The 16,272-nt window shown below is 40.9% G+C and overlaps 2 protein-coding genes across 3 annotated transcripts in view; both read left to right on the top strand.

Annotated features, from left to right (window-relative positions):
• The window catches only part of LOC143280169 (band 4.1-like protein 3), a 29,415-nt gene extending 20,421 nt beyond the window's left edge, over positions 1 to 8,994 (top strand). For both annotated transcript variants that reach the window (XM_076584761.1, XM_076584762.1), the window contains exon 14: positions 114 to 8,994. In XM_076584761.1, coding sequence (XP_076440876.1) covers positions 114 to 146 — 33 coding nt within the window. In that variant the 3' untranslated portion in view covers positions 147 to 8,994. The remainder of the gene's footprint in view (positions 1 to 113) is intronic.
• A 1,361-nt stretch (positions 8,995 to 10,355) lies between these two features.
• Positions 10,356 to 15,096, top strand: LOC143280651 (U-scoloptoxin(16)-Sa1a-like). The gene is made up of 3 exons (XM_076585378.1): positions 10,356 to 10,545; positions 13,939 to 14,053; positions 14,952 to 15,096. The coding sequence occupies exons 1-3, from the start codon at positions 10,467 to 10,469 to the stop codon at positions 15,046 to 15,048; spliced, it is 291 nt and encodes a 96-aa protein (XP_076441493.1). The 5' UTR covers positions 10,356 to 10,466; the 3' UTR covers positions 15,049 to 15,096.
• Positions 15,097 to 16,272: the final 1,176 nt, after the last annotated feature.

Below are 16,272 nucleotides of genomic sequence, written 5' to 3' on the forward strand. Positions count from 1 at the left end.
TAGGAGACAATCATTATGAAAGATGTGGCTGTGTTTTTGTTTTGCATTGTGACTAGTACTATGATTTTTAGTTTGTTTTGTTTTAATATCAGTCTTCTGTGATTCTGTTCCAGAAACCAGTCATTGTGAGAGAGATGGATCTGTGAGGATTGGAACTTCGGGGGGGGGGGGGGGACAACAATTGTCGATTGCCAGCAGCTGAGATTGTGGCGACACTTCTCAATAAGGGATTTTAATCATGACAGCTCGCATGACGCACGGCGAGGGGCAGAGATGTGGCTGATGGGATGATGTGAGCAGAGCTAGTGGATTGCGTTGTGGCTTCTTGCATCAGAGGTTCACAGGTTGGCAGGTTAGGCACACGGTTGGTGAGGGTTCTGTACATGTCGTGCCAGTTCAAACGTGAGTGAGGTGTCAGGTGTTGATCTGATGATTGTCATATCACGCCAGACACTTCAAAACAACGCCAACTGCTTTTTTTTTTTGTCAGGAACTGCGGTATGACCATTACTTTAAAAAATAGAAACGGTGTCAAACTGCTTATTTTAGATTGATAAGTTATAAGCAAATGTTTTTATGATGCACTCTTTTCTCTTTTTTTTTAATAGTTATAATCAAGCGTTTTAATTGCATGCCTTTTACACACAGCGGCAGCTCTAAGGCTCGCAAGTAGGGCCATGATGAAAGTGAAAATGGCTGTACATAGCAGTTTTCAATGAACGTAAATGAGTGTTAGTATGTCTATCATGATGCAGGGCTTCTTATAACTTAATAATCTTGGAAGGGTCCCAGGGACTCTTTTACCATCATTCTAGGGGGTCCCATACAACCTTCAGAGGGCCAGTCTAATGCTGCACATTCCAATCAAATCTGCATTGATACACACATACAAAAGCAGGCATACCTTCTGGACATAGTGGTCTTCGTTTCTGGGCCAAGTTGTGACCAAGGGAGACAACTCTTCCTTTTTGCTGATGCCCACAGCATCAAACTGAAGCTCCGATACACTATTTTCACCCTTTATACATGTTCATTCTATACTCTTTTTTTAGAACATCCCAGTGGCCCACACATGCGTTGCGTCCGTTCCATTTTCAGAGCGTCTCAGGGATGGACATTTATACTTTTATCAGATGCCCTGTGATGAACTGTTGTCCAAAACTCATGACTGCACCAACAGCTAGAAAGAAACACCTTCTTTTAATTAACCTTTTTGCGCAGCACAACCTTTATGACAGCCTCGTAAATGTTCTTTCCTTCACAACTTTGTTGTTGGTCCAGACCTGATCAGGATCAGGAACCTTTGCATTGCTATCATCCGCAGTTTCAGTTTCACTTTCTCAAGGAGGCGTCACTGCGTTCGGACAAATCCATACACGCTACACCACATCTGTTGAGCAGATGGCTGACCAGCAGCATAACCCAACGCGCTTAGTCAGGCCTTGAGTGCATGCTTACATATTTGTGTACCTATGAAAGTGGATTTCATTTTACGTAATTTTGCCAGAGGACAACACTCTCGTTGCCATGGGTTCTTTTTCAGTGCGCCAAGTGCGTGCTGCACACGGGACCTCGGTTTATCGTCTCATCCGAAAGACTAGACGCTCAGTTTGATTTTCCAGTCAAACTTAGGAGAAAGGGCGAGAGCGGGATTCGAACCCACACCCTCACGGACTCTCTGTATTGGCAGCTGAGCGTCTTAACCATTCTGCCACCTTCCTCCTCCATCCGCAGTCATTGGGAACATTCATGATTCTAACTTTTTTGTTGTTGTTGTAAGTTTCATCATCAGTTGTTTCTCTGGTTGAATTAACAGCTTCCCTTTTTTAATATGTAGGAAGGAAGGAATTTTTTGTTTAATGTCCCGTCACACATATCGGTGATTGAAGACATTTTGTAAAAGTATTTATGAATACATCTGAGTATTATCGGTTAGAAGGGGTGGGAGATGTGGATGAATGGAGGGTTTGGGGAAACTGGGCAAATGAGGGTAAAAATGTGGGTGAAATTTGAAAGAAAAACAAAACAAACAAACAAACAAACAAAAAAACCCTCTAAATACAGTTACAGGAAATTACTTAAAGGACTTCGTAAAAGAGAAGTCGTTAAACTGACAAGCGAAACAACTGATAATGAATGCAAAAAGTCAAAAACATCAACGTTCTCAGTCACTTGTGAAGACACACTTTCGTGTACAAAAGGCTTAATCAAGCTACAGTGAAAAATTATATGCTCAATTGTCAGGTTATTAAAGCATATACACTTGACATTAGAACAATACTTGGTCCGTAATGAATTTGATAATAGTCTGAGAGCTAAGCTCAGAATTGGTCTGCGAATCGGACCAAAGTCTGAGAGAGTCAACTGACGAGGTTTTAGACTTGAATTCAAGCACCTATAAAAGTCTCTTTCTAGTATATTGCTTATTTCCTTGTATGACAATGGGCAATATACTTTTATACTATCTATATGATTTTTTGCTCCCCTTTTTGCTGCCCTATCTGCTTGGTCGTTATAACGGAATCCAGTGTGGGATGGTATCCAACAAAAATCAACATTTGTACCCTTCACAAATAGGGAGTGCAATAAATACCTAAAATATGTCCATCTTGTTAGAATGTACTTCTGTTTACTTCAAATGCTCCACCTTCCGTCCTATCCTGTGTCTCCCATCTCCTCACCTGTTGGAATGGTTTGAAAGAAAATCAAGCCAGTGAAGTCATTCTGTCAGCGTTGATGAAGGAGCAACGTTGTACTGGCTGATGTCTTTGGCCAGTTGGATAATCACTGTCTTTGACACCGCAGTGATTGAACATATTTTATGAGCCACAGGGATTGTGTACCGCATGAACAGCTGTTATTTGCCAACAGTACCATGCAGTGTGAGTTCACATTCTTCCATGATCAGGCAGTGTTCTCTCACCATTGACAACCAAATTTGTAGAAACCTGAGAAGATTGTGGAAAGATAGGGACAGAGCATATGATGGCAATATCACCATTTTAACAGGGGTGTTACACTGATGATAATCATGATAAATTAATAGTAATACAGACTGACACTCGTTCAGGGAACTTGAGGTGTTTTCAATACATGCATTCTTGCATGACATACTGTACACAAACAAGTATACACACACACACGCACACGCACACGCACACACACACACACACACACACAGAGCTAGCAGAAGTTCAAGAAATATATTAGTCAATTAGATAGAACGATAAAAGTGTTTTGTGAAACTTTTTAAACTGTGCCATGGGAATCCACATAGACTGAGAAGGGTAGTTTGTTCCATACCACTGGGCCATGACAGGAGAAAGTGCTGACCTTTTTTGGAGTATAGTGTACGGAATAAGCTTCCACAGATCTATGCATTGTGAAAAGAAGCCTTGACTGGTTATTTTACAGGTGCTTACCACTATGTACTTACCTAGAAATACAGTAGTTGTCTTCAGGTTGCAGGGTTGAGTGGGCATTCCATTATTTTCTGTACCCATCTTAAAGCTCGATCTGTCAGCTAAATTGCAGTCATTATGTACTGAAGTGTTTAATTTTTGTGGTATTTCTAGTCTTGAAGTAACTTTCTGTTCACCATGGAGCTTGCGGAAAAGTGACATTGATCTGACTTTAGATTTGCTGTTATACCATCATGATCTTCTTTTTCTTCTTCTTTTTCTCCCTTAACTCTGTGAAGAGACATTCGGGCACTGCACGTAAGAACTGTTCAACAGATTCCTCCAGGTCTGTTGGTCATATGTCAAAGCCTGGGTCTCTGCAAATGGTGTTTCTGTGCATTCTACAATGTTGTCAGTCTTTTTTTTTTTTTTTTTTTTTTTTTTTTTTGTCTTCCCCTCCATCTTCCTCCCTCAACAGTTCCATGGAGGATTGTTTAAGCAAGGTTCCTGGATCGTGTGACATGGCTATACCAACATAGTTTAGTTTTCTTAATTGATGTCAGATCTTCATATGGTTCAGTGAGCTGCTTGATGGCTTGGTGCACTTGTTCATTGGTGATGTGATCAGTGTGCCTCTTGCTTAGAGTCTTTCAGTAGCACATCATTTCCATGGTTTGGACTGTTTCCAAATCCGCTGTGAGGGTCTGTGTCTGGCACACTGGTGAGACATGGCCATCATTATAAGACAGATGTAGATGAGTACCATAGCTGGTTCCATCTCTGGCTGCCAGAAGAAACGTTTTTTCAGGTGTTTGTTTGTCAATCAGGACCAGAGTAGATTCAGTGTGGCAGCAAAAATCTGGTTGAAATTTCAGGTGTTATTAATTGTTGATATATATATACTTCTTTTTTTTTAATGTAAATATTGTTCATTCCAGAGTTTATTGATTTTTTTTTGTTTTTTTTGTTCTTGTTGTTTTAAGTATTTGTTAGTCTGAAGTTTTAAGTGTTATTTCATTAACTGTTTATATTTTTTTTTAAGTATAAGTATTTGTCAGTCTTAAGATTTAGGTGTTATTAATATTCTTGATAATTTTTTTTAAGTTAGAATTTGTCAGTCTAAGGTTTTAGGTGTTACAAAGTGTTTTTTTTCAGCGTATATAAGCACCCATCAGTCCTGAAACATTCAAAACACGGGTTCAGTGTAAGAGGCTATTTCAGTGCTGGATTTTTTTTTTGCTTGATAAAAGTATTGTTCTAACAGTTTATGATTGTTGTTATATATATATTTGCTAATGGTAACCTGATGCTAATGTGAGAATTTTCAGAACATAGTTGCAGCATATTGGTCATTTAACCAGATCATGATGTACAGCTTAGATTGATTTGATCCTGTTTGGTACATATCAGGAACTTTACCGTGGTGCTGTCATAACCATTTTATGACATTGTCGTCCTTTTCATTCATTTTATGGTAGCATCTAGGAGCATTGCTTTCATGACTGAACTTCACATTGTGTTATATTTGGTTTCTTACAAATCAAACATGTGTTATTTTTTCTTTCATTGAATATTATCATTTTAATGAGAAGCATTTTTACATACATCATTGTGATTACTTTTTATTTATTGATTTTTTTTATTATTCCTTCTTCTCTCATCCATCAGTTTCACAATTTCTGCATCCATGCACCCATTCATACATCAGCATATATTTCTTTTGTGGTTGTTACACTAAGTTACCTTCAAATGGACAGAAAACAAGAGAAGTGTCATGGAAACATGAAATAAAACAATGTGGGCAATGATATTTTTACTATGATGTTATCAAGTATTGTATAACTGGTTTGTCACAAAAAATTTCTCTGTGTGAAATTAGGGCTTCTCTCACCAGGGAGAGTAAGTCACTACAGTTATGGCGCCAGCCTTTTTTTTTTTCTTCTTCTTCTTTTTTTCTTTTTGTATTTTCTTTCTGCCTACAAGTGTATTTGTCTTCCTGTCAGATTTTTGTTGTTGTTTTTTTTTTTTCAAGCATTTTGCCAGGGACAACCCTGTAGGTTCTTTTATATATGCAAAGTGCATGCTACACATGGGACCTTGGTTTATTGACTCATCAGATTGACTGGTGTCCAGACCACCAGTCGAGGTCTAGTGGAGGGGAAGAAAAATACTGGTGAGTGAGTGGTTCAAACCAGCGTGCTCAGATTCTCTGGCTTCCTAGGCAGACGCATTACCTCCAGGCCACCTCTCCACTGTCATTATCAAGATTATGATTCATATTTCCATGTAAAATATGGCATTTCTAAAGACATTTGAAGCATTGAGCATGTTTGGAAATCACTAATAACAATAGAACTTACATGTTTCCTGTGATCCAACAGAATATCTTAAACTGTGAAGAAGTATCATGATGATGAATCATTCCAAATGCACACACATGCATGAGAGAGAGAGAGAGTTAGAAAGAGACGAACAGCCCAGACTCCTTCAGATTATCAAGGGCCCAATCAAAAATGTCAGCGTTGCCTCAGTCCATGTTATGTAGGTGATGGTGACAGCAAGATGTGCTTGAGATCTGATCCTTTTTTCCAAGGCATCAACTTCCATTTCACTCTGCCCTTTAGTTTGAGATACATCTTTTCTTACCTTTGGAGGGTGTGGGGGACTCAAAAAAACTTGCTGAGAGTTTTATCATTCCATAAAGGAAATTGTATTGAGTGATTTGAAAGCTGTAGTCACGCTACACACAAATAGTTAAAAAAAAAAAAAAAAAGCTGAATCATCAGTTCACAGTGGCCAGCATCAATCACCGTGACTGGGACCAGCTGGCATCTGACAGGAACAGCTGGTGAGAGCAGCAACTATCAGGAGTGCTGTGACCAACTCTGAAGAGTGCAGGAGGGAATCTGTGGAGGAAAGGTGAAACAGAAAGGAAGCTGAATCATCAGTTCAGAGTGGCCAGCATCAATCACCATGAAGGAACAGCTGGTGAGAGCAGCAACTATCAGGAGTGCTGTGACCAACTCTGAAGAGTGCAGGAGGGAATCTGTGGAGGAAAGGTGAAACAGAAAGGAAGCTGCCAAGCAGTCTCCTACAGGTCCAGTCCGTAACTGCCCACCCTGCTTAACTCACTCAGTACGGCCAGTCCTCTCTTCTCCTCTACACAGACCCCTCGGATGTCCAGTGGATGTCTGAATGACCCAACGTTTAGCTTTCGTTGTCAGAATTGTGGTATTCTTTGTCAACATTCACCTCTTCAGTATAAGAGCCTTCCGCTTGCAATATTTTGGTGATGGTAATTGGGGTGAAATGCTGTTAACGTCGTCTCTTTCGCCATTCGTATGGAGAGAGTTAAGAACCTGCAGATCAAGGACTGATCTCAACAGTCATCAGAAATCATGTCATCATGGACCAAAACCTTTCCACTGATTTTCATACACACACACACACACACACACACACATATCTATGCTCTGCCATGAGTCTCATGTCAATGGAATCATCTGTACACATTGGTGTCACCATAAACAGTGTCTACAAAACTTGTCAACAAAGTTTCCAGTTCTGCTTTACTTTCTAGTCTGTGAAAAGCACTTCCTGCCATCAAATCCTTTAGCTCGCAGTGTACTTACTTGTTAATGAAAGCTAAAACGGCAGAAGGAGAAGATTGGACCGTGCCTTACGATGCCAGAACGCCTCAAATCATTCCCCAAATCAAGCCCAGTGTAAAAATCTCTTCTTGATGTCAGTAGTTTTGTTAGAAAAAGGAAGTTAATGTATTCAACAGAATTCTTAGCCCTATTTAGTAGTTGTTAAATTTGATTTACTCATCTAGCTGTTTTATATACATACATATCATTATACATTTGCCATGTATTCTATTTGATGGCACATTTCTATCACAGTGTCTTTTTCTTTTTAAATTTTTTTTTTTTAAACCTGGTAATTATTTCTTATTTGTTTATGTTGCTTCACATTGAAATTCATGCTTCATATGGGATTTCTGATGCAATAATTGTGTAGGGTATATGTATGCGTGTGTGTGTTCCTGTGCCTTAACAAATAACAATAAGTTCATATATATTTTTGTTTGATATTCTGGCAAAACGACATTTACATGTTTATACATAATATTGTACACAATTGATGAAATATTGAGTGTGTTTCTGCATAGTAAGCCTGTGTTGTGCAGAAATAATGACAGTAGGAGTAGTTTGAAATAAGCTATATCTAAATGCAATCATTTACTTATTTTTTGTTTTGTATGATAGTGTTTGTTGTAAAATTATCTTTTTACAATGTTCTATTATTAGGAATTCCTTTCCAGGAGATTATGACACAGAGGGGGGGGGGGGGGGGGGTGTGTGTATGTGCATACGTTTGCATGTATGTATGTGTTAGTTACAAGAGTAAATAATGGCTGAATATACGTTTCAATTATGTGTGTTTGCGTGAAATGATGTATGTGTGTGTTAGCTACAGGATTTCTTAACAAATGCATCTAGTTATACAAAAATGTGTATACTCCTACTGTGTGAGTGTGTGTGTGTGTATGTGGAATCAACGTGCATGCATGTATATACCTATGAAAGTGCACATTCCTTATCATGTGTTCCTGTTTCTCTGTGTTGTTCCTGAAACGGAGAGCGTTTGTGTATATGTGCGTAGGTCTGCAAATGGGAGGGAGAGAAGTGAAGATTGCGTGCATGATGTTGTTGTGTAAAAAGGGAACTGGGAGTGATTGAACAGCAGGTTTAATCATTACAACTCTGTGGTGGTGTTTGCTTTCCAGGTCAGTGTCTGTGTTTTGGTTCGCCTTGGTCCCAAGTAGAAATGGAACTGATACATATCTGACTCTTACATTGCTTTACAACATTTTTCCCCATGTCATGATATACATAATGGCTTTTTGTACTAATCAATATATACAATGAACATATCAGTTGTACAGATTTTTATGATTAAGGAGGTGGGTTTTTTTTTTCCGTCTGATGATGTCTATGTCACAAGCTTGTTTTTCTGTATTTATTGCTTATACAGGGAAGGGGCACATTCAGCAGGTTTAAAAAAAAACAAAACAAAAAAAAAACCAACGGAAGGAAGAACGTGAGGAATGTGTACTCCCCTAAAGAAACAGCAGAAAGTTAAGGTTGTTAAAAGTGTATGTTTAATGCACAAAGAAGAAGAAGAAAAGGAGAAACAATTGTTGGGGTTATGTGATGGGTTTTTTTTCCCCCGTTAATTTATATCATTTTTAAGTGGAAAGTTGGAGGAAAAATTTAGATCAGGAATTACATTAAACATTCCACACATGACGTATTTGAAATATATTCAAATTATTAGCCATTCACCTCAAGATTGTGTATAAAACGAAACTAAACTGCTCTGTATTTAACGTTCCAGTTATTGATGGCAAATGACTGTGTGTGAACAAAGTGTCAACATATTATATTCCTATTCCAGTAAGCAGCTTTTTCTGTATAACCTGCTTGAAATCTAAAATCATTTGGAACTTGAGCAAGGCAACGAGGACATTTTCTTTCTTGTCTGGCATCTGATTGAATAAACTGGTTTGTATTATATTTACCATTGTCACAGATTTCCTTGTGGTTTGGTTCCTGTGAGTTCTGGGCTTTGGATTTGTGGCAGCATTCGGTACAGCACATGCTAACACACACACACATACACACACACACTCACACTCACACACACACACACACACACACACACTCCATGCGTACACTCCATGCATACACTTCATGAACACACACACTGAGAAACACTTCCATGCAGTTGCACACACACAGTGGAAGAGAAGAATGACATTACAAACCTCCTACTTATGAGTGAACTTGAACAGAGGACCTTGGCAGTGTCATCAGTTTCAGTTTCAGTTTCAGTAGCTCAAGGAGGCGTCACTGCGTTCGGACAAATCCATATACGCTACACCACATCTGCCAAGCAGATGCCTGACCAGCAGCGTAACCCAACGCGCTTAGTCAGGCCTTGAGATGACGTATAAATGTCATGTGTCATCACAGTTACTGAAATGTTTCTATTACAGAAAATAATATCTATCTATCTATATTATATATATATATATATATATATAGCTCTCTCTTGTATATAATCTAACTCACAGAGAATAATCAACCCAAGCCAGGATGTCTTCATTTTCCATAAATCATTTCATTGTATACAGTGTGATCTTATACCATGCACACTTTTTATCTTCTTTTTTTTTTTTTTTTTTTTTTTTTGAATGAAAGTGTGTTATTCATTTAATTTTTAAAGTACATTTAGTTTTGTAGGTGTAGAACACACACACACACACACACACACACACACACACACACACACACACACACCCCAAAAAACCAACAACAACAAAAAAAAACAACAAACAAACAAACAGCAAAAAAACAAAAATAAAAAGTTTAAAACAAAGAAAAGAAAGAAAATGGGAAGGAAACAAACAAAAAAAAAATTTTGATTGGTTATATTGATTTGAATCTTGACGCATCACAACAGTCTTACATGAACACAATTTTAAACGTGCAGTACCTACACTGAAGCATGATGTGTTATTCACATATAAAATAGGCTACAAATGCATGCTGTCTCTGTCTCTGTCTCTCACCCTCTGTGTGTGTGTGTGTGTGTGTGTGCAAGGATTTCGCTTTCGGCACCCTGTTACACGTACATATGTCACAAGATGGATGTGTGGGTGCTAGTATTGTCAGTTTCTTAGCATGTACATGCAGCTTTATATTTTTTATATAACGAAATAACGCTGGCCTACTCAGATTGACCACTCCTCGTTTTATACGTCAGTTGCGATGTCACTGCCAAGATAGATAAGGCACACAGCGTGTTGTGGACTTCGTCAAATCCAGAACACTCAGGTCAAATTCTTGACAGCACTTGATGTAAGTCATTTGGTGTCAGGAACTGTGTCCATACACACATACACAAGTTCGCAGAAGTCTATCATATCGGTGTCTACAACTCACTATAGCTTCATTGTTGTGTTCTGGAACCATCTGTGACAGGGTGTGTGTGGTCATGTTGTCTCGGGTGTCCATAGTGCTGCTCAGCTGGGTCCTATGTCAGACTGCTTTCGCGGGCTTCATCAATTTGGGATGTGAGTATACAAATGGAGAAAGGACTCCGTGAGTGAAATAAGACTGATATTAATAGTGAGTCTTATTTCCCAAACCACGGCTTGCCAGACTTTCTCTGTGTGTCAGTTTAGATCCAGATCTCATCTTTTGCTGCCTCTTTTTTCTTTTTTCTTTTTTTCTTCTTTCTTTTTCGTCCCTGAGTATATACAGAGTTCACAAAAAGTTTGGGACCACTTGGGAACCTGTGCACAGCATTCTTTGTATTGTATTAATAAATTCTATTGTTTCTTTGTCACATCAGATTTCACTTTGTGAAATGCAATTTGTGTTTGCAATTTTGAATCGTATTTCTTTTACTGCCAAAGTGGAATATTCTACAGAATTTTGCCAGAGATAAATCCCTTCGTAGTCTTCCCCCTTACCCCCCCCCCCCCTCCTCCCCCCGCATTGCTGCCCTGGCACCCGGTTTATCGTCTCGTCCGGCAGAGGGTCCATAAAACGATGATCAGGACCACTTCGAGTGGTGAAATGCTATTCAATTTCCGACAAACAGTTATGTGAACTGTATTCATCCAGTGCAACGGTAATAAGCATCACTCGTAACCAGAACATAGACACTAGAATTCACTAGAATTGAGATACTAGTGTCTTTGACCAGAAAGTACTTTCTTGCGCGCGCACTTCCTTTTTTTTTTTTTTTTCTATTGAAAAACCCGGCCAACTATCGTTTATAAACCAGTGAATTACTTCAAGTTTTTGCTGAAGCGTTCTTTTTAAACACATTTTTTTTCAAGCTGTCTGTAGTACAGAATACAGAATACTCTATTATCTCAACAAGAGAAACTTCACAAGTTACTACTACTCGTAGTACTACCTCAGTGCCAGGGCTTGAGTGCAGGCATAATTATTTGTATACCTGTCAGAGTGGATTTGTTCGCCATAATTTTACCAGCAGAGGTCAACACTTTTGTTTATCGTCTCACCCAGCTATGTAGACGCTCAGTTTGATTTTCCCGTCAGTCTTCTTCTTCTGCGTTCGTGGGCTGCAACTCCCACGTTCACTCGTATGCACACGAGTGGGTTTTTACGTGTATGACCGTTTTTACCCTGTCATGTAGGCAGCCATACTCCGTTTTCGGGGGTGTGCATGCTGGGTATGTTCTTGTTTCCATAACCCACCGAACGCTGACATGAATTACAGGATCTTTAACGTGCGTATTTGATCTTCTGCTTGCGTATACACACGAAGGGGGGGTTCAGGGACTAGCAGGTCTGCACATATCATAGTGTTGACCTGGGAGATCGCAAAAATCTCCACCCTTTACCCCATCAGGCGCCGTCACCGTGATTCGAACCCGGGACCCTCAGATTGACAGTCCAACGCTTTAACTCACTCAGTACGGCCAGTCCTCCTCTACACAGACCCCTCGGATGTCCAGTGGGTGTCTGAATGACCCAACCTTTAGCTTCCGTCGTCAGAATTGTGGTATTCTTTGTCAACATTCACCTCTTTAGTATAAGAGCCTTCCTCTTGCAATATTTTGATGATGGTAACTGGGGTGAAACGCTGTTAACGTCGTCTCTTTCGCCGTTCGTATGGAGAGAGTTAACCACTCGGCTATTGCGCCCGTCTTCCCGTCAGTCAAACCTGGGAGAAAGAGCGCACTGTGAGCCGGCGGGAATCGAACCCGGTCAGACCCTCACACGTGCACTATTGGGAGAAATGCGTCTTTACCATTCTGCCACCTTCCTCGTAATGACATGATGACCAACCTCCTATATTTTCCCATTTTTTCAAATTTCAGTATTTTTTTAAGGGTCCTTCATCCTCCTATTTTTCACTTTTCTTTCTTTTTTTTTCATCTTTATTTATTTATTTTTTTCTTTTCTTCTTTAAATTTTTTTTCTGCATAAGCATAACAGAAAAGAGCAAAAACAACTGAAGCTATCAAGCGTACAACATCAATCAAAATTATTTTTGTGTTTTTCTTCAGATCGGACAATTTTCAGTTATTTCAATGTTTGATTAGCGTTCACCAATATCAATATCTGCAGTATGTTGTTCTGGACACTGTGTCTCTTGCATTCAATTCACCGTGTTTGTCATGTACGCGTAGTACGTCAGTACAGATATACTTTTCTGACCCTATACTGTTTTAACCCGGTGTTCGGTTGTCTGTGTGTGTGTGTCTGTGTGTCTGTGTGTCCGTGGTAAACTTTAACATTGACATTTTCTCTGCAAATACTTTGTCAGTTGACACCAAATTAGGCATAAAAATAGGAAAAATTCAGTTCTTTCCAGTCATCTTGTTTAAAACAATATTGCACCTCTGGGATGGGCACCAAAAAAAAAAAGAAAAAAAAGAAGCCTAATTATATGCAAACTGCATTTACTGTTATATTTATATTTTTTGTATTCTCTAAACTTGGCACTTTGACCTCTTATTCTGACACAACAACAAGAGGAGTCATTATTATCATTTTTTGTTCAAACAGGAACTTCTTTTGCTAAGCATGGAATTTTTTTTTTATTTTGCAAACGTTTTGGTGCAGATAGTAAAAAAAAAAAAGGGAAATTACTCTGTAATTAATGCTAGGGGACTTAATTTATCACAAGTGAGTCTTGAAGGCCTTGCCTCTCTTGTTTTTTTTGTGTGTTTTTTAAACGCACCTGGTCACGGTGTTTGTGCATTCTGTGAGAGGCCGTTCAGTGCCGGGTACTGAGACCACATGCAAACTGCAGAATTTGTATATTCAAAATCGGTTAATTAAAATCACCTCGCGACTCAGTCTCTCTGTGAAAACATTCACACACACACGCACGCACAGACACACTGACACACACGCACACTATCTGAACTCTGTTGTAACCACCGTTACACAAAATCCCTCGGGAACTTAGTTCATTTTTTTTTTTTTTTTTAAACAGTGCAACTCGTTACTGTGCCCATACAGTGCGAGTTCTGCCCAACTTTTCCACACACTCCAGTCTTGTGCATTGTGTGTGAACAGACGACACGACACAACACAACACGACACGACACGACACAAACACAACACAAAACTCCATCAGTGAGTGGTGCATTGCGTGTGAACAGACGACACGACACAACACAACACGACACGACACGACACAAACACAACACAAAACTCCATCAGTGAGTGGTGCATTGCGTGTGAACAGACGACACGACACGACACAACACGACACGAAACTCCATCAGTGAGTGGTGCATTGTGTGTGAACAGACGACACGGCACGGCACGACACGACACGACACAAACACAAACACAACACAACACAACACAACACAATACAAAACTTCATCTGTGTGGTGCATTGCGTGTGACATGACACAACACAACATAAAACTCCATCAGTGTGGTGGTAGTGCCGTATTGTGTGTGAACAGACGGGTGCAATGACAGAGGTGTCGTGCACCAACCTGACGACGTGTGGTACCATCATGGAGAGTGTGCCCGCTATGGCTGCTTCAACCCGGACAACCCTATGGCTTACAAAGTCACGTCAGTGCCTGTCTGTCTACGTGTCTGCCTGCCTATTTGCTGGCTGTCTACGTGTCTGTCTGTGTATCTATCTGTCTGTCTGTCTGTCTGTTTCAATTGACCTGTCCATTCTCGTATGCGGGGGAAAGAGAGAGATCATCGTCATTATTCAGTATTGTCATCAGTGACCAGTAGTAGCAGAAGCAGCAGAAGCAGCATTATATGTAGAGTAGCCTTCATCATATTATTCCAGTAGTAGTAGTAGTAGTAGTAGCTGCAGCAGTTGGAGGAGTAGTAGTAGTATCAGCAGCAGTAACAGTAGCAGTACTAATAGCAGAATATCGTCGTCACCATTATTGTCATTCTCGTCGCTGTTATTCTAGTAGTATTATGGCAGCAACAGCAACACTAGCAGCAGCAGCAGCAGTACTATTGGTAGTATCGTCACCATCAATGTAATTTTCACAATCATTCCTCAGTTTTATGTGGCTTCAGTTATATGCAGGCGATGAGTCAGTGTCCATGATGTATGTTTGTGTCTATGTATGACTGTTTCACAGTGCTTGCACTGAGTGCGTGCCAGTGCGTGCGCGCGCTCGCCGCGTGTGTGTGCAAAGTGCGCTGGCCGATGTGTGTGTGTGTGTGTGTGTGTGTGTGTGTGCCAGTGTGTGTGTGTGTGTGTGTGTGTGTGTGTGTGTGTGTGTGTGTGTGTGTGTGTAGTGCTTTACTTGCCTTCTTTACTGACTGGCTAGCAGGGAAAAAATCCTCTTTTTTTCTCTCTTCTGTTTATCACTTTTCCACATATTTGTCCCCAGTAATAAACTTACAACAACAAAAAAAAAAAAAAAAAGAAAAAAAAAAAAAAAGGAGAATTACATAGATTTCTTGTTGTCATTCCATCGCATTGTGTCCATGGCAGGTGCCCCCAGTACCCCATTCCGGACTGCCGCTATCGCTTGGTGAGCTCCCCTGACTCCCCCTTCCCCAAATGCTGCATAGTTCCTGTCTGTGTGTGAAGCCGGGGGGCGGCGTCAGTGGAGGACTGAGGGGAGTGGGGGTGGGGGGGGGGGCGTAGGGGCTGAGGGGAGTACCCCTCCCCATCCCCCGCACCCCGATACACCCTACCACCTGACCACCACCATCATTACCACCACCACCACCATCAACTGACAACAACAACAAGAACGACAGAAAATAAACAAAAACAGTAACACTGTGACTGCTGCGTGATCTCTGTGCATGAAAGGGCGGCAGAGGGATGGGAGAGTGGGAAGGGAGGGGGTAGGAGATGCGGTTGGGAGTCACACCCCAACCCTCACCCACCCACCCACCCACCCACCCAGCCACAACCACCACCGCCACCAACACAACTACCTCCACCACCAACAGGGACAGAAATATACACAACAACGATACTGAATTGGCTCTGTATGCCAGTGGGTGTGTGTGCGTGCGTGTGTGTGTGTGTGTGTATGTGTGTGTGTGTGTGAGGGAAAGATGGGTAGGAAGAGAGGAGCTCGATCCTTACCACCACTGGCTGGCAACTGACGCCCGTGTTCTTAAATGACAGGTTCAATTCTAAAAAAACATACATTCTAGCATGAAATGAAATATGTATGTTTATAACAGTTACAAAGACAGCAGCAGCAACAACAATATAAAACTAACGGCAGTGACAATACACAACAAACATGCATATTTTTCACTGGCCAGCCGCCGTGGCGAAGTGGTTAGCGTCGCGGACTGATGGCTGGGAGGACGCGGGTTCGAATACCAGCGGAGGTGGGTTTTTCGGCCCGTGGCCGGCTCCTACCCAGAGTTGAGTGTGCTGTGGGCTTAAATGGGGAGACTGGGACCACACAGTCGAGTGTCATCCGCTTCAAGGATGCGTCTTTGGGTGTGTTGCTCTAATTACCTGACCAACACTGCAAGTGTCTGTATCTCTCGGGCTTGGTTAACGCCGGGATATCATTATGACAGGAAGCGTAGAGTATAGCCTTGTCATGCAGTCCCAAACCAAAATGGACCTCCATAGCAACATCGTTATCGTCATCGTCATCCTTCTCCTCCTCTATAATCAAAACAGTCCGTCAAAGTCTGTGGCCTTTCATGCCCTGCTCTCATGGTGACCTCAGTTTCGATACCCCTCCACTTCTGTGCTTGGGGTGAGTCCTGTCAGTGTCTTCATGGGGGGGCTGTTGTTTGCGGGACGTGGTGGCGGTCTCCACTCCGGCTGGGAG

This window comes from Babylonia areolata, chromosome 3, assembly GCF_041734735.1.
Source record: "Babylonia areolata isolate BAREFJ2019XMU chromosome 3, ASM4173473v1, whole genome shotgun sequence".
Lineage (NCBI taxonomy): Eukaryota > Metazoa > Mollusca > Gastropoda > Neogastropoda > Buccinidae > Babylonia > Babylonia areolata.